Below are 18,724 nucleotides of genomic sequence, written 5' to 3' on the forward strand. Positions count from 1 at the left end.
CACAGGCCCTTAATAAAGCTAATTCGGTGCCTAGGGTTACTCTTTTACAACCTAGCAGTAATAAGATCACTGAATTAGATCTTCAGTCTATTCGTCTTATTACCACGTTTAGCTCTCAAGAAAAAGCCATTCGTAAAATTATTTATTCTGAATGGCCTATTGTCTTAACAGACAATATTTTGGGTCCTATCCTCCCGAGTTTACCTTCTATTACTTTTAGGAAGGCGCCCTCTATGAGAGATGCTCTAGTGAGAACCATGCCTCCGGTTAATACCAGAGGCACTTGGCTTAATAAAAGTGGTTTTTTTAAGTGTAATTCCTGTCGGGCCTGCACATTTGCCACCAGTAGTACACACTACAGAACAGCCTTTAATTGTAAAGAAATAGCCATTCAGGGACATCTGACGTGCCGCACTGATTATGCAATTTACAAACTTAAATGCACCTGCAATCTTGAATATATAGGAAGTACAAAACTTCCTGTGCATAAACGAATCCTGCAACATATTAGGGCGATAGTAAACTCAGACCACAACTATCCCGTGGCAAGACATTTTAAGTCCATCCACGATAATAAATTAAAAGATCTGGAATACACTGTCATAGGAGCAGTTGCCAACCCCGGACGAGGTGGCAACCGTGATAAATTACTTAGACAGCGTGAATCACATTTTATTCTAGCCTTAGATACAAGAGCTCCTAATGGTTTGAATATTAATGAGGATCTTCACAATTTTTTATGAGTGGTTTTGTGAATTACTGTCGTTACTTGCCTTGTCAATTTAACTCTATTGCTGAAATGGTTTTTACACTTTTTTATGTCTTTTAGGCATTTTATGAATAAGTTTTTAATTTTCAGACTGCTTGATTCTTTAGAGATTTTCTATTTTCCCTGGGCTCTTGATCTGTTTATTAAGATGAATTTTTTTATATGGCTATTTTAGTATATTTATGAAATTTTGTTTCTCTTTTTTGACTAGTTTTATTAATATATGCTGCTAATTTTGACTTATGTCCTGTGCTGTACACATTGAGTTTTTTAACATACCTCTTGGGCTCTCAGTCACTGGACACTTGTCCTTGCACTTGAATGTGACAGTTCGTTGTTTTTTTGTACAAAGGGCTTATTAAGGTTGCCTTTTTAGGTGGATCATATGCACTATGCACTTATTTTAAAACCACCTTTTATGGCACCTCCTTTTTGTATTTTATATGTTTTTATATATTTTTTTTATATATATTTATATATTTCCTCCAAAGATGCCCTGCAACAGAGACGCACTCCTCCAGCTGATCGGTTACATAACCATTTATTAACAAGGAACAGGATTACAGCTCCGACTTGCTTTGTCCATTGCCTTACGCGTTTCAGAGCATTCATGCTCTTTCATCAGAGGCCATTTAAAATCACAGCTGTTCTTTGGAAACCCACAGTTCCCTGCGTGCTTGACTGCTTTTAAGGCTTCCGGTGCGCCTTTCTCGACAGAATTAATTGCAGTGCATGCCGGAACTTGTAGTGTTAAATTTCATATGCTTTTTTACCTCCAGTGGTCGTGTGTCTTTTAAATCATTTCATGGACCAATTTCTGCCCTCCAGTGGGCCCCAGAGCTGGACGCCTGTTCCGAAATGCATACATCAGCTGCGCCGTCCTCCCAGCCAGGATGATTCATGGCAGACGAGCCCTTTTGATTAATGGGTGGTGCGAACTCCCACGGCTGGACCTGCCGTGTGTAAATCCTCCAAAGATGCCCTGCAACAGAGACGCACTCCTCCAGCTGATCGGTTACATAACCATTTATTAACAAGGAACAGGATTACAGCTCCGACTTGCTTTGTCCATTGCCTTACGCGTTTCAGAGCATTCATGCTCTTTCATCAGAGGCCATTTAAAATCACAGCTGTTCTTTGGAAACCCACAGTTCCCTGCGTGCTTGACTGCTTTTAAGGCTTCCGGTGCGCCTTTCTCGACAGAATTAATTGCAGTGCATGCCGGAACTTGTAGTGTTAAATTTCATATGCTTTTTTACCTCCAGTGGTCGTGTGTCTTTTAAATCATTTCATGGACCAATTTCTGCCCTCCAGTGGGCCCCAGAGCTGGACGCCTGTTCCGAAATGCATACATCAGCTGCGCCGTCCTCCCAGCCAGGATGATTCATGGCAGACGAGCCCTTTTGATTAATGGGTGGTGCGAACTCCCACGGCTGGACCTGCCGTGTGTAAATCCTCCAAAGATGCCCTGCAACAGAGACGCACTCCTCCAGCTGATCGGTTACATAACCATTTATTAACAAGGAACAGGATTACAGCTCCGACTTGCTTTGTCCATTGCCTTACGCGTTTCAGAGCATTCATGCTCTTTCATCAGAGGCCATTTAAAATCACAGCTGTTCTTTGGAAACCCACAGTTCCCTGCGTGCTTGACTGCTTTTAAGGCTATATTTATATATTTATACAATTTTGTCAACGACTGTCTATTTTGTTAAATTACTATTTATTGAGCCCCGTTCTTACAGTTTGCGTATTTTGCACAAGACATTGAATGCATTGCCGATCATGCCTAAAGGGAGCAGATTGTGTGTCAGGATCTATTTTGCAGTCTGTCTTCTATTTTCTTCTTTGTGGTGTTCAGTGTCGCTCTATTTATGAGCTCATTTCACGGAGACGCATCATGTGATCAAGCTCCCTGCGTGGAGCGAAACGCGTCATGGAGGACACTGGTCCGTTTATTTCTGCATTTTAATTGGGTATTAAATTATTTGCTTCACCCGCCCTGGCTTGTGGGACTGTTTGATTTGGAGGCGAGAGGTCCGTGCCTGTATTTCCGCCGAGTGGAAAGGAATATATATATATATATATATATATATATATATATATATATATATTCACTGAAAAAACCATAGGTTTCACACGTTATAGTTAGCTGGACATTTTACGGATAAAAAACCATTGAAATTCCCCATTATAGTTACTGTAGGCAACTATAACTCACGCGACCGTAATCCTCTGCTGATGCGAATACTGTATTTAGACACTTATTTGCCCATGTCTTCTTCCATTAAATTTTAGCTATACATATATTACAAATATTTTTTTTTCATAAAGACACATATGTCATCAGCAGAGGATTACGGTCGCGTGAGTTATAGTTGCCTACAGTAACTATAACGGGGGAATTTCATTGGTTTTTTATCAGTAAAATGTCCAGCTAACTATAACATGTGTGAAACCTATGGTTTTTTCAGTGAATTTGCAAGGTTTTTTAAATGCTAATTCCTAACTATAACGTGTGTGAAACCTATGGTTTTTTCAGTGAATTTGTACGGTTTTTTAAATGCTAAGTTACTTTACGCCATTTGTGGCGTGCGCGCCCACTTAACGCAGTTCGTTCTGTGCGAGCACGGTGCGCTTCGCGCACCGTGCGCTCACAGTGAGCACGCGGTGCGCTTCGCGCACCGCGTGCCCACGTTACGCTACATGGGCCATGAACGCACGATGCGCTTCGCGCACCGTGCGCACATGGAGGGCATATGATGAGCATCGCTGTGATAGGTAAAATATATGTTAGGTTTAGCTATAATAAGCCATGCACAAAAGGTGCCCTTCGGGCATCTTTTGTACACGGGGTGGGGAGAATGTGGATATTTTTTTTTTTTTTTTGTTTTTCTTACCGTAAGCGTAATCGGCGAAATTTTCGAAAAAATTAAAATTGCCTTTTTTCACTTGGGGGATCGTTGGGGACTCCCTCGACATGGCTAGGTGCTTGGGAGCTGTCTAAACAGCCCCTTTACATGTTTTTGGACTGTGTTTTTCAACCCCCTGTCAGAGTGCGAGAGAGAAAATGGCGGCCGCCGCTTCCTGGTTTCGACCGATTCGAATGTTTACTAAGATCTAAGGGCCAATCAGAATCGCGCTCGCGCACGTCACCGTACGGTAAGCTTACGGTAAGCGCACCGTAAGCTGCCACAGATATATATATTGATTTAAAGGCTATTTTCTCAGAATCTACTGAACAGATTTACACCAAACCTACAAAAGGCACTTCCTTGACCTGAGGACTACCTCTCTGCCAAATTTCAAGTAATTCTGTTCAGCCGTTCGGGCTGTAGCTGTGTCTAAAGGACCTATGGAAAAATGCATGGGAAAAACGCGTTTTGGGACCCCCCTTTTATCTCAGCCCCCGCTTGACGAATCCCCCCAAGACTTTCAGGGTAGGAGCGGAGCGTAGCGCCCCACCTATTTTGAAAAATTCGCGAGGATTCGTCAACCGGCGCCAAAGTTATTCAAAATAGAATGTTGCGGATTTCCTATGGAAACGTGGTCCTAAATATAACTATCTACTGGCGACTGCCAGTAGATTATATATATATATATATATTTAACAGGAATTTTGAAAAAAGAGGTTTTTGAAGGACATTTGTTGTAGGCAGTAAGAGCTACCAAATAAACTTTTATGGAAGAGAATTGTAAGCCAGATTTGGCCAATGAAGTATGACATCTTCTTGGCAGGTTGTTGGATCCATGTTCCTGTATGAACGGCAAATGCAAAATCTCTTACGTTTGAATGAGTAGGCTGAACGTGTTGAAAGTCGTTTAGCCTCTTTGAGAAGGTTCATGCATTCTTGTGGCAGGTTCAGATGCCCATACTTAACTAGCTCAGGAGCCATGCTGCCAAATTCAAGGAGGAGAGATTGGGGGTGAACCATCTGGCCTCCGAACTTCATGAGAAGATCCGGTCTGCATGGCAGCTCGAGATGTGGACACTCTGACCGGGGAAGAAGGTCCGAAATCCACCGTTCAGGTGTCCACTCCAGAGCAATCAAGTTCATTCAGGTTGTCGAGTAAGACAGTTTGATGAGATCTGACAGGACCCGGGAGATCGGAGGAAAGGCCTCGTGAGATAGAGGTCTGTACCTCGTTGCCCCCTGCTTGTTGATGAAGTACATAGTTATTGCGTTGTCTGTCTGAAAAAGCAGGGATTGTGTTTTGAAGTATGGGAGAAGAGCACTCAACACTAGGTGAACTGCTCATAGCTCGAGAGCATTGATGTGATAGGTCATTTCTCTCATACGCCCTGAATTTCAATGTTATCAATGTGTGCACCCCACCCTAACAACTAGGCATCTGCTACTATGTCCTGGAAAGGGATATCCTGATGAAATGGCATCCTATGAAGCAGATTTGTCACAGAGCACCACCATTTCAGAGACTGCTTCGCATTGGGGGGAAAAGTGCAATCTTGTCTTTCCAATTGCCTGTAATCGAGACATTCCTGGAGAGGACGCATATGGAGACAGGCATTCGGAGTTAGAAAGATACACAAAGCCACAGAACTGAAAAGAGTTGACAATGTTCTCAATGTGGGGTGAGAAACTTTCATGAGTGACACTTCAGATGGAATGATAATAGTCTCTCCTCCGATGGACACGCTCTTGCTTGGATGGTGTCAATGGAGGCCCTTAAGTAATGCAGTTTTTTGACTGGTGCAGAGTTTGATTTGGCGTGATTGATATGCAGACCTAATCGTTGGAGAAGACTGCTGGTCAACTGGTAGTTGGGCTTCTTGCAGTGTTGATGCCTTGATAAGCCAGTCATCTAGATATGGGCACGCGAACACACTGAGCTTCCTGAGGTGTGCAGCTACACTGCTATACACTTTGAGAAAGTTCTGGGGGCCGATTTGAGACAAAACAGAAGCACTTTGTACTGGTAATGCTAGTGACCCACAACAAACCTGAAGAGTTTGCAATGCATCTTGGATATTGATATATGAAAGTACGCATCTTGTAGGCCTATTGAACAGAGCCAGTCTCCCTGGTGTAACTGGATGTATCGGATGTAGTGCCAGCATTCAGAATTTTTCTCATCCATTCCACTTGTTGCCCAGTTTCAAATCGAGAATGGATTTGAACTTGTTTCTGGGACATTTTTTTTTCCACCAGAAAATAATGGGAATAAATCAGAAGGAACAGTCTCCCCAGCATTCTTTTGCAGAAGGATGTTTATTTCCTAGCATAGCATCTGTAGATCGTGATTGGGTGGCTTTGGAGGAATATTCAGCAAAGGACTGGTGAACCTGACAATACCCATTCCGAACAATATTTATTACCCATACGTCTTTTGTGATGGAGTACCACTGTCAGGAAATGATAGTTTCCCCATACTGCATCTCTGCTCTGCCGTACCTGCCCAGGAGAGCGATGCACTTGCTGACTTCATTGTGGTAGCACCTGTACCGCAAACTATGTGTGCCACTGAAGAAAGCCACCACCGACACCACCACCCTGTACCCCTACAGTGTATAGACCAATTCTTAGACATTGTAAGTGCAGTAATGCCATTAAGAGTATATGGTGCTGGGAGTTTTATCATTACGAACGCCACAGCACCATAATGGCTACACTGAAAACTGAGAAGTTTGGTATGGAACTTCTCAGCACATTACACCCACACTGATGCCAGTGGTGGGTTCCCTGACTGGTAAACACCAGCCTGCCACCGCGAGACATGTTTCTGGACCCCTGGGGTGGGAGCCCTCGCTCCCCGAGCTGAGAAACAAAGCATTTCCTGGGCGGAGGTGTTAACACCTCCCCCAGGCCAGGAAGAGCCATCTGTGGCAGGGGAGCTTCAGAGGCCTTGCCGCCTTTGTAACACAACCCCCAGCCTCTCCTGCTATCAGGAGCAGGCCCCCTTCCTGTCTCCCCTACTTTTCGGTGGGAAGACAGGCGGGAAAAATCAGCACAGCCCAGAAGGTGGGTCCACCTCTGCTAACCCCACCCCTCAGGTGGGGGAGGCGAGGTGAAGCCCACTCTTCAGTGCTCGTTAAATACAGTATTTAGGGGGACCAAGAAGAGAGATTCCCGCAACCTACGAAGAAGGATAAAAGACTACGCCCAGCAGAGGAGACTGCAGAGAAGAACTGACTTGGCCGCAGCTCTATGGGCCCGTCTGCAGTATCCAGAGATCCTGCGCCAAAAGTCACCTTGTTCTGCATCCAGCAACCTCCGGAACCCTTGGGAGTACTGACTGCCTTAAAAAAAGACTGGATCTCCTGTGAACAGCAGCTCTGTTCAAAATAAATTCCCAATACAGACTCCGAGCCTGCTGATGACAAAGAAACCAGACGCCTTGAACCATCACTGCACGCGAAGCATACGGCCCAAATCCGGGTGGCCGAATGGTCCCAGCGGGATCCACCAGCGCTCCAGAGTACGAGTCCACCTTGGGTTGATAACTCCAGGACTTCCGGACGTCGCCTGCAGCCTCCGCACGTATATCCCCCTAAACGCCGAATGGCACGGTAAGGTGAAACCGATCTCAAAAGACACCCCTGCAATTAGCCGCCCTGCGCCCTAAAGAACAAAACCCTAGGTGCACCTACTTCCCCTAGCCCTCTAACTTACCTACCTAGCTGTTGGTTCCTTCCGGAAGTCTTCCTGGACCGAGCCTGGAGCCAAAATCCCAAACCAGCAAATCCCTATGAAAACAACAGGTCACCCGACGCCAAAACAGCACCCTGCACCCAGCCGCCTCAACACCGCTGTTGGTGCACCTTGTTTGCTAACTCGGATCCCCTTTTGCCCTGAGCCTAACACCAGGAGGTTTGCTCCCACAACCCTGTGGCCTGCTCGTAAGCAGCCACCACCGGGAAGCCTCCATCCCCTTGGTGTGACTGCTTTGCATGTAGCAGGTTCTTTAAAGGCTTCCTTACCCTGGTCCAACACACTTGGCAGCATGGGAAGGAATTGGCTCCTTGTTTGTGTAGGCAGCAAGGTCTCTAGAAGAAAACATGATTGTGGCTTTTCTTCCTCTAACTGCACTCCATAAGTGTCTGCTGCTTTCTTTATTACTTGATTGTACATTCCAATGTCATTTGGTGGTGAAGGCCTCGATGGGTATGAGTCCACCCCCTTCCTCTGGAGATTCTGCATCAAGATCTTGCCACTGTATGTCTTGTGCCTCAGAGGTCGTCGAACCATGATAGGTTTGGTCCTCTTCCTCTCCTTCGGCTTCGAAGTAGTACTCTTCTTCCTCGACCGGTTCTGGCCTAGTCGGCAGCTCTAATTCTTCTATGTCTTTTTCGGCATTGGTCGTAAATTTCGGCAGAATCTTGAATTGCTTCATTTTCTCGTCGAAATGTTTCTTGCGTTGCAAGATACTCGCCATTTCGGCATTCAGAATTTTCTTTTTATTTTCCAACTCTGACGATTGTGTTTCGGAGTCAAAACTTTCTGCCTCTTTTGGAGCTTGACGACGTTGATGTCTAAGCTTGTTTAACCCTTTCTTTTTTCAACGTCGAAGAATCCTTTTCGTGACTGGTCTTCGACGCCTTTGTTTTTTCTAGGGTTTTTGCCGTCTGGGAGTCCTTGTCAAAGGAACCACGGACTGTTTGTCCTTGGACGCACTTGCGGTCGTTGAATGTTTCGACGCCAAGGCTCCTTTCAAGTAACTCTTTCGTGGGTCGCCTGCCGGTTTAGGGGTCGATGCTTCCCTTACCTCCTTCGGAGATTTCTTTTTGACCTCGAAGGCTGGGACGTGTGAGTCTTCTTCGCCTTCAGGCACTTCGGCCACGTTGTCCTCCTCTTCGCTAGAGAGGCGCAGGTCACGAAGCGACGGAGGTGGTCCTTGACCCTGCATGCTGTCGTTTGCTCTTTTCGGTCTCTCTCTCACCATTATAGTCTTCGGTGTTAACACCGAGCATGCGTTGCAATCTTCGCTTCGGTGGGCCAACGGCAAGCAAAGGTTACAGACCAGATGCTGAGCCTTCTGTGCGTACTTGTGGTGACAATTGTCGCAGAACTTGAATGGTGTCTTGTCCATTACCGTGCACTGTGAGCCCCCTTTATGCGCATTCTCCGTATGATGTCGAAGTTTTGGTCTTTTCCTCTTCGCTGCATCCCAGTTTCCCTGACTCGACAGCAGGTACGTCGATAAAGTTATTTTCCTAATGTTTTTGTTAATTTTTGTCGATACTTGTCTCCAAACTTCTGGAGCTCCTTCTGTATCCATCCAGACCCAACGGCGGAAAAAAAGAATCTGAATATGGCGACCAAAGGTGGGAGCTTCCAGAGGAAGCACGTTGACGTCACAGAGGGACACCAAATGGTGGTATGACGACAACCAACGGCCACGAAAAATAAAAAAATAAAAGAGAAGAAATACTACAATTCCGCACCCACCCAACCACTAGTTGGTGGAATAATGCACAGCATAGTGAATCCAGAAAAGATTCACACTGCAAAACGTATTTACTTACCTTTTCTCTAGGAAATGTCTCAGTGTGATCTCTAGGCATATCACAGTGGGTAGAAAAAGTAACTTAAAAAGTAATCTAAAAAGTAACGTACAAAGTAATCTGTAAAGTAACTGAAAAGTTATTTCGAAACATTAACTTACCTGTAATTCAATCAACTGCATTTGAACCTGCATTCAATTGTAAAACATTGCATAAGATTTTGCAAAGCATTTATTTCACTTACCTGCATCAGGCTTGGCTTAGTTCTAGAAAATAATATTTTTATACAAACAAATTGGTCTGAGTTCAGTCTTTCAGTATGTGACACCATTTGCTGCCTGAGTGTGTACAACAAATGCTTAATACTACCCTCTGATTAAGCCTTACTGCTCGCCCACACTATCACAAATAGAGAGTGAGGTGCTATCTACTTTTACCTCTGCCTATCTCTGGGGTTCCACTGGAATCTGTGCACACTAACACCTCATTTTGGTACAGTATATAGTACAGAGCCAGCTTCCTTCAGGGGGGGCGCCCTCATTTTGGTGGCATTGTGGGGGGCTTCTGGGTGAACTCCAACGTCTGACCATATGTTTTGAGATCCAGGACAATGTTTGTCGTCAACGAGGCCTTCATCGTAGACTAGGCTGTTGTAGAGGATGCAGTCCTAGATGAGGCTGCCGCAGACGAGGTCGTTTTAGATTATGTCATCGTAGACAAGGCAGTCGTAGACATGGTTATACTAGGTGAGGTTATCGCAGACGAGTCCGTCGTCATAGACCAACGTAGACAACCATCATAGATGAGACAGTCGTAGATGAGACAGTCGTAGATGAGACCGTCGTAGACGAGGCGTTCGTAGACAACCGTCGTAGACGAGGCGTTCGTAGACAACCGTCGTAGACGAGGCGTTCGTAGACAACCGTCGTAGACGAGGCGTTCGTAGACAACCGTCGTAGACGAGGCGTTCGTAGACAACCGTCGTAGACGAGGCGTTCGTAGACAACCGTCGTAGACGAGGCGTTCGTAGACAACCGTCGTAGACTAGGCGTTCGTAGACAACCGTCGTAGACTAGGCGTTCGTAGACAACCGTCGTAGACTAGGCGTTCGCAGACAACCGTCGTAGACTAGGCGTTCGCAGACAACCGTCGTAGACTAGGCGTTCGCAGACAACCGTCGTAGACTAGGCGTTCGTAGACAACCGTCGTAGACTAGGCGTTCGTAGACAACCGTCGTAGACGAGGCGGTCGTAGACAACCGTCGTAGACAAGGCTGTCGTAGACAACCGTCGTAGACGAGGCGTTCGTAGACTACCGTCGTAGACGGGGCTGTCGTAGACTACCGTCGTAGACGGGGCTGTCGTAGACTACCGTCGTAGACGGGGCTGTCGTAGACTACCGTCGTAGACGAGGCTGTCGTAGACTACCGTCGTAGACGAGGCTGTCGTAGACTACCGTCGTAGACGAGGCTGTCGTAGATTACCGTCGTAGACGAGGCTGTCGCAGACTACCGTCATAGACGAGGCCATCCGTACGTGAGGCCAGTCATACGTGAGGCCAGTCATACGTGAGGCCAGTCATACGTGAGGCCAGTCATACGTGAGGCCAGTCATACGTGAGGCCAGTCAAACGTGAGGCCAGTCAAACGTGAGGCCAGTCAAACGTGAGGCCAGTCAAACGTGAGGCCAGTCAAACGTGAGGCCAGTCAAACGTGAGGCCAGTCAAACGTGAGGCCAGTCAAACGTGAGGCCAGTCAAACGTGAGGCCAGTCAAACGTGAGGCCAGTCAAACGTGAGGCCAGTCAAACGTGAGGCCAGTCAAACGTGAGGCCAGTCATACGTGAGGCCAGTCATACGTGAGGCCAGTCATACGTGAGGCCAGTCATACGTGAGGCCAGTCATACGTGAGGCCAGTCATACGTGAGGCCAGTCATACGTGAGGCCAGTCATACGTGAGGCCAGTCATACGTGAGGCCAGTCATACGTGAGGCCAGTCATACGTGAGGCCAGTCATACGTGAGGCCAGTCATACGTGAGGCCAGTCATACGTGAGGCCAGTCATACGTGAGGCCAGTCATACGTGAGGCTGTCTCTGTCTTGCTGTCCACCTCTCTCTCTCCGTCTTATTTAGCCCCCTCTTCTCCATTGTGTGTTTCCGCTTTCCCCGCACCCCCTGCTCTACCGGTCCCCCTCCCTCCATCTGTACAAGGGGGTAGGGGATCAGATAAGCCCCTACAGACACTAAGGACACGATAGGTCACCAGGGTCAAAGTGGAGCCAGCCTTTCCAGGGAAGAGAACAAGCGACTAAAATACAGATTCCAGGTTGCCTTCGAGATAGATAGCGCCTGGTTGCATCCTCACCAGGATATTTTCGATATCAGAAAGTTTCGGAGCATCAGCAAGGCCCTGCAAGCCTCTTCACCACTCAATATCACTTTCATATTTAGCCCCAAAGACAACATATAACTTACTAACGAACAATGTTTAACTCTGCAAAACAACGTTGGCATAGATGTACACACAACAGCACAACATCTTGCAAACTCTTGAAAAGATAACTTTTTAGTACTTTTATATAGCGCGAACTTGACCCGGTATCTGGTATCAGAGCGCTTTACATAGCACCAGTTGTGTTACATGAGGACCCATTCATTTTTGTTAGGCACAGAGAGATTAAGTGATTTGCCCAAAATCACAGGATGTTCAGCGTCATTGCCGAGACTCTAACTCGGTTCCCCGATTCGAGGTCGACCGCCCTAGCCGTTAGGCCAACTCCTCTCCTATTTTAGAAAGATAAAGCAAGAGTGATACGCTACAATAAAAAACTACTTTGGAAAATGAGGACATATGGTTGGACTATTTCACCTAGAAGCAATATCTGCTTACAGACGAGCTGGTCTGGGTTTTAGACACCCCAGGATGTCTTCTGTTAGGGATAAGGGGGTAAATCCATAAGCATCTTTTAGCCCAAAAACACTCCTAGATGTGGCTTGAGTTAGTTGTGAAATACAAAATCTACTTAAAACTCAGAGAAAGCTTAAAGAGTTTGCCTTCATCTTACCACACCTGTCACACTGGGACCAAATTGTTGCTCTTTTAAAAATACAGAATATTTCTTATTTGATGGCTGTCCGAGAAAAAAGCAAAAACTGTATTTTGTTTCTCATAGAATGGCAAAACACACTGTGCAATAAAGTGATTGTTTATTTTCTAGAAATGTCATCAACGAAAGTACAATTGCAGGCTAAAAGAGAAATTAACTGTTCACTCTTATGATTGCTTTTTTATATCAGGCCTAAAGATAGCTTTAGCTGTCTTGCTGGTCTTTGCTTTTCCCAAAAAAATACTGATGCTCCCTCCACACAGTACAAGATATTGGGTCGTCCAGCTCCAGCCATTGGATACCATCAATTTGAGAGACTGCATTTAGCTTTTCACAACACAGCCGCTGAAAAAGAAATCCCCCTTTGTTAAACAACTGCAGGGACTTGTATTCCCCAGTGGCTACTAGTATCTATGTATAGTAGGGTGTCATCACTTTAATAAAAATATTTGTTTCTTAAATTGAAGCCTATGATATCGACTCACTATCTTAAACCAGCTTTGGCATATTTATATTGGATGGAAAACAAGTATAAATTAAGATTTACAAAAAACAAAAACACGTATTGAGCCATGACATGCAGTCTTTTAATTTTGAGACATCATCAAACTTATCGCCGATCCTTTCTGCCGAACTTGAGTAAGTCTCTTTGAGCCCAACTTGCTCTTGTTTCTGTGGTTTTTATTTACTATTTTTTTTTTTGCATAGGCGAGGAGATGCGAGCCGCTTGTCGAGCCTGGGGTTCTGCATTCTTTGTAGTTTTGCCGTGAACGGCATATGGGCATTCTCTTTGTGGCGAGGCGCACGCCTTTGGTTTCAGCTTTACATAGTACCAGAGTGTTTGCGATTTTGTCTGTGTCGCTTTTCGGCAGTGTATACGTTTGTTTCCATCTGCGTTCATTTTGAGTGGCACATCCCTCCGCTTCAAATTACGGACTGCAGCAGAACCGCGCACGATAAAATATATGGCTCTGATAAACCACACTCTATTCAGCTAGGCTTGGGTTGGGTTGCATATCACACAAACCACATGTCTTTGTCTCTGCAGTCAGCATACGTAATATCCCGGGCGTCCTGCAGCGTCATTTGGTGGAGGCAGAATGTTTAAAATGTGTGTAGTAAACGTCACATTTTGTAACACGCATTTGCAATGCAATAGGTCTCGCAATTGCAAGATTTAGAGCTATTGGCATTGTAAATGACAAGGCCTTTTATTTATGTTTTAAAAACCAAAACATAAATAAAAGTAATTGTCAATTACAATGCCAATAGCTCAAACTTGCGTGAATGCGAGACCTATTGCATTGCAAATGCTTGTTTTTAGAGAGGTTATCTAATATTTCAATTGTTGGCCTTAAATCAGATTAGAAGCGTTCTAATTTTGCTTTCCCTGTGTGACCACGCTGTCACATCTTGGGCTAATCAGATCTTTGGGCCTCAATTTACATACATTTAAACCTTTCAGAGTATTGAACTAGCTAAATACGGATATAAAACACTCAATAAATAACTGGGCATTTACATTGTACTTCCTGTAACCTATGACCGTGTTCTTCCTTCACAAACAAGGAATCCTGAGACTTTGATTACATGAACTTACGAGGCCAACGGGCATCCCCAGTGCAATCCGCAGTTCATCTGATAGGTCTCCAGGTTTCTTCTCCTTAAGCCGTGTTTCAAACTCTTTGCCCTGAGAGAATGGATTAAAAAAAGTAAGATAAAACTAGATTAAACTAATCAAAGGACAATCCCATACAGAAGTTGGTTTTCCATGGTCTGAACTTTCAACAAGACCCTTACATATGCTCAAATAAATTAGTTCAGTTGGTGAATTTCAAGTTCATAGCTGATCCACTGGCCCATTGTTTTCTAGTCCGCTTACCATGAAATGCATCCAATCTTTACTAAAAGATGTTGTATTGGAGTCTCATCTGATTATCTTTGAATATGCAACCTCTGCCTCAGCAGTCCTAATTACGAAATAATAGAGAAACCACTGCTGGCTACGGCACCACCCCACCATCCCTGTCCTCCAATAACAGGAGTCTTGAATTACCTCATAGTACAGATCCCCGTGGATTGTGAGTTTTGGCTTGGTCTGCCACTTGAAGAAGGCGTCATGCAATTTCTGGTAGTCTATGTCAATTTTACCCATTTTGGGACGAACCTTCTCCCTCATCTTCGATTTCATAGTTTTCTGTTCTTCCTGGAAATAAAACCAAATTAAAATTAGTGACCACAACAGACCGCAACCTGCATGGTACCACCAGTACATATGGTCAGCACTAATCTATGGCAAGTATCTCTGAATGCTCCGCAAAAGCAGAGCATCGGTTTCTGAGCCATCTGACAGGATGCTGTCATTTAGGAAACACATGCTTACTAAGAAATATCACTAAGTCCCTTGAACCCAGGGCCATTGGAATTATGTGGCAGGGGAGTACCAAATTATGCATCAGGAATGACTAAATTATGCAGCAAGAAAAGGCAAATTATACAGCATATGCGCCTCATTTTCAAAAATCAAATAACTTAATTATTTAGCTATTTTTACAATTAGTAATACAATATGAACAAAGACTTCACCTCATTAATACTAGTTTAACAACCAAAAATAGAAAAAAAAGCAACTGAGAGATGGCCAGTTAAATTTTGCAAAGGGGCTTCCACTACGTGTGAACCCACATCACCACGTTTTTAGTAACTTTTCATCTGCTTTGAGCTAGAAACAATTTTTTTAAATTAAAATCTGCAGATTATACAGCAGATGATGGATTACATGGCAAATTCCTAACCATGGAAAAAGCAGCGGCCTAATTGCAGGGGCCCCAGCTTGAGACGCAGTCGCCAAGCACTGGGAGACATTTACAAGCAGTGATCAATTCAATTAACATTTTAATTCAGGTTTAAAAACATCTTGAATAGAGCAGAATAATGCCCACGTTAAACTGGGGTTTAAATACAGCTTCAATTAAAGATGGCTGATGACCACGTTTTTAAAATAAGATAAAAGGTAGACTCGGAACTGAAGGTCTTTATCAGCTGCCAATATATGTATCTAATGCTACAGGTTCTCATTATTCTCCATTGTACTGGTGGCACTTTACAGACACCAGCAACAGACATCTCAGAGAGTTCTCTTAGGATGGAGTGGTTTAACTGCCAAGCCTTGCTGACCAGAGGCCTGCATATTTTGGACAGAGCATTGCATAAAAAATATTTGTTCCGAAAAAAACACATGAGTTTTCCCACGGTAGTTTTTGTCCTGTCTAATGAACTTAATGCAAGAATTACTGGTACAGTCAACATGGCAATCATTGTGCAACTGTAGGAAGCTGGCTCTTTATGTGAGATATCAAGAACCTGCTATACCATGCAGAGACTAGGGGTTCTCTCATGAGTGTACAGGGGTCTTGCTATGCAATCCCAAAGTGCTCTATTAGGTGGCAGTGTGGTTGAGCAGAGAAGTGAAACACATTTACAAAATACACACAATGATTAATAAATGAGACACAACTCAAGGAGATCAACACCAATTTATAGAAATAGCAAGCGTCTTAATATAGGTTTAGAGATCAGAGAAAAATCGTTCAGGTAAGTACTTATTAAATATAAATTCATTTCAGTTCAAAAATCTGCAATGTTATCCTACGGATGGAAAAACAAGTTCAGCAAAAAGGTATAGTACAGTGACTTACAAGACCAATATCCAGGAGTTAAGGTGAGAGGTGGGCAAGGTCCAAGGTAGCACCAACAGAACACCACCAGCGGCACGAGGGCAGACGGGTGCAGGGTGCTAAACAGCATTTGTAGCCCAATAATAATATTAGGTTTCTAAGGAGATAGGTCACTGTGGAAAGAGGCTGCAGGCTCTGGGTGGAAGACCAGTCTGGGTGGAAGACCAGTCAGGGTGAACCAACAGGGGGGTTTAAGGCTTGGGATGCTCGGGGACGTAGGGACACCTGTGTCCTCTTCTCCTTGGCATACGGATGCAGACATGTATTAAGGTGTCTGATTTCTTTACCAGAGCAGTCAAGGGGGCCTGCATGCAGAGGCTGCAGGCGATGTCTGGGAGTCCACGAGGGGTGAAATCATGATGGACTCGAGCTCTGGAGGGATGGGGGACCTTGCTGACACTGGTGGCCTACTTCAACTCGGGCCGGAGGGGAGTGGTGCAGCCGTGGCTCCAGGTGTCAGGTTTTGGCTGTTCCGGAGGCCTCAGAGTCTCTCCTCTTTTGGAATTTCAGCAGGATGCAGTGAACAGTTCTGCTGTTCTTCGGGAAGTCTAGGTCTTTACTGGAGGCAGACAGTCCTCCCATGTTTTTGAGGTACTTAGCTGCAGGACAAGTAGTCTTTGAAGCAGTTTTAATAGAGAACGGCAGACAGGACAGCAGGGCTGGGGCCAAATCAGGTGATCTTGTCAGTCTTCTGCTTTTGGGGATCTTTGGTCCTTCTTCGTAGGTCATCAGGATCTGCTTATCTGGTGTTAGGGTCTCCCCTAAATACTGAATTTAGGGGCATTAGAGGAGTGTAGAATAGTAGCCAAAGGGCTACTGACCCTTGGGGTCACTACACCCCCTATATGACCACTTCCTGTGGGAAGTGGGCATAACCCTGTCCCAGAATTCCTAAGTATGCCATCACAAAGAGGGCTACTTCTGAAAAATCTTATTCACCTCACACTAACACACTTTAGGGGTGGTACTAGCTTGGAGGTGGCACGCCCACATGACTAGCTAATTTTCCTGCCTGTCCAGGAGCCAAGGGGGCTATGGACAGGAGGTGCAGCTTAGTCTCATTGGAGGGAAGCCAGAATCACATTCCAATGGCGCCTGCTTCTTTGAAGCTCGGTGGGCCAAGGAGATTATTCTGCAGGTCATCTTGTGGGAGGGGGTGTTATACCCTCTTCCCGGACAGGCTTTTGCTCTGGGTCTCCTGAGAGCAAAGGCTCTCACCTTAGGAGGTCAGAACAGCGCCTCGGGTGGCAGGCTGGCAGAAACTAGTCAGCAAGCACACCAGAGGCTGGCAGGTTTTCACGGGGCACCTCTAAGGTGCCTTCTGGGTGCATGTATTGGTACATACAACAATGGCATCAGTGTGGGTTTAGCAATACGAGATGTTTGATACTAAACTTCAGTGAAGCCGTCATGTAGCTGAAGAACTTGTTTTCACCACTGTCCAGCACATTTTCAAATGGCTTCCCAATCCACTTGCACTGACGGTAATAGGACTGACCAGCACTTGTCATATCTGCTTATCCCATGTAATATTCAGCACCCTGCCTTAGGGCTGTTAGGTCTGCTGTAGGGGTGACTTACAAATATGGCATGCAATGGTAGGGGAAATGGCACACAGGGATGTGAGACAAATCGTGCTTTCACTTTTGTCTGCACCACAACATGCAGCCTGTAATGGCAGTCTTGCATGTGCTTGGTGAGGGGTCCCTTAGGCTGACATAATTTGTGCTGCAGCGCTTAGGTGCCCTCTTTAGTACCTTAGGCCCTAGGTACCAGGGCACCATCTACTAGGGAGTTACAGAGGATGCTAAAGGTTTTTCTAATTGGGGGGAGAACGGAACCGTTTTGCGACAGAACTCTGGCATTGGGGACCTGGTTAGCAAGAACTCTGGCACTGGGGACCTGGTTAGCAGGAATTCTATGCACTTTCAGTCGAAATCACATCATTTAGCAGGCAAATAAAATGGGGTGACCATTTAAAAAAGGGACACTTCCCTACAAATGTCTGCTAGGAAATGATCCGGAAAACTCAGCATGGGCTGAGATAGAGCAAGGGCCCCATTCAGCCATGCTGGGAATACCTGAATTGGTGTGTGTGAAAACCCGAGCACTGTGCAAAGCCCAGGGTGAAAAAGGAGTTGGAGCCTGAAATAATGGTACAACCCTCCAAGAGAAAAAGCACAAAGTGTGGGAAACCAACTTCTGAGGAGGCAAGCGCAGGTTCCCTCTACTCAGTGAGAAGACCTCTCAGCCCTTGAGAAATATAAGCCCTAGGAACTTGGACCTTACACGGCAGAGCTCCTAGGTCTAGAGGGACACCTCTATCTTTGCCGGGGACAGAGGACCTGTCCAAATTTTGAGAGTTGGAGACAGCAAGCTGCAGATCGGGAAAAGGGAGATGTCCGTGACTCTCACAGAACCTACTGGGAGGAGAGATTCCTGTATACTGAGGCCAGAGAGCCCACACCTGGTGACACTAGCAGAGTGGTAGTGCCTCAACAGTACAGAGAGTTCTTATTCTCATTAGCACATGACATCCCCCTAGTTGGGCATCTTGGCCACAGAAAGACTTGGAGTAGGTTAGTCACCCACTTCAACTAGCCAGGTATGTCCCAGAAAGTGAAGGAGTTGTACAACTGTGTTACCTGTC

General features: G+C 45.4%; 1 protein-coding gene across 1 annotated transcript in view; it reads right to left on the reverse strand.

Moving 5' to 3' along the window:
* Nucleotides 1-18,724, reverse strand: part of SF3B2 (splicing factor 3b subunit 2) — a 355,029-nt gene that overhangs the window by 75,398 nt on the left and 260,907 nt on the right. The window contains exons 13-14 of the mRNA XM_085625740.1: nt 14,394-14,543; nt 13,938-14,027 (exon numbers count right to left, since the gene is read on the reverse strand). Of these exons, the coding sequence (XP_085481866.1) occupies nt 13,938-14,027; nt 14,394-14,543 (240 nt within the window). The remainder of the gene's footprint in view (nt 1-13,937; nt 14,028-14,393; nt 14,544-18,724) is intronic.

Source organism: Triturus cristatus, chromosome 9, assembly GCF_964204655.1.
Source record: "Triturus cristatus chromosome 9, aTriCri1.1, whole genome shotgun sequence".
Classification (NCBI taxonomy): Eukaryota; Metazoa; Chordata; class Amphibia; order Caudata; family Salamandridae; genus Triturus; species Triturus cristatus.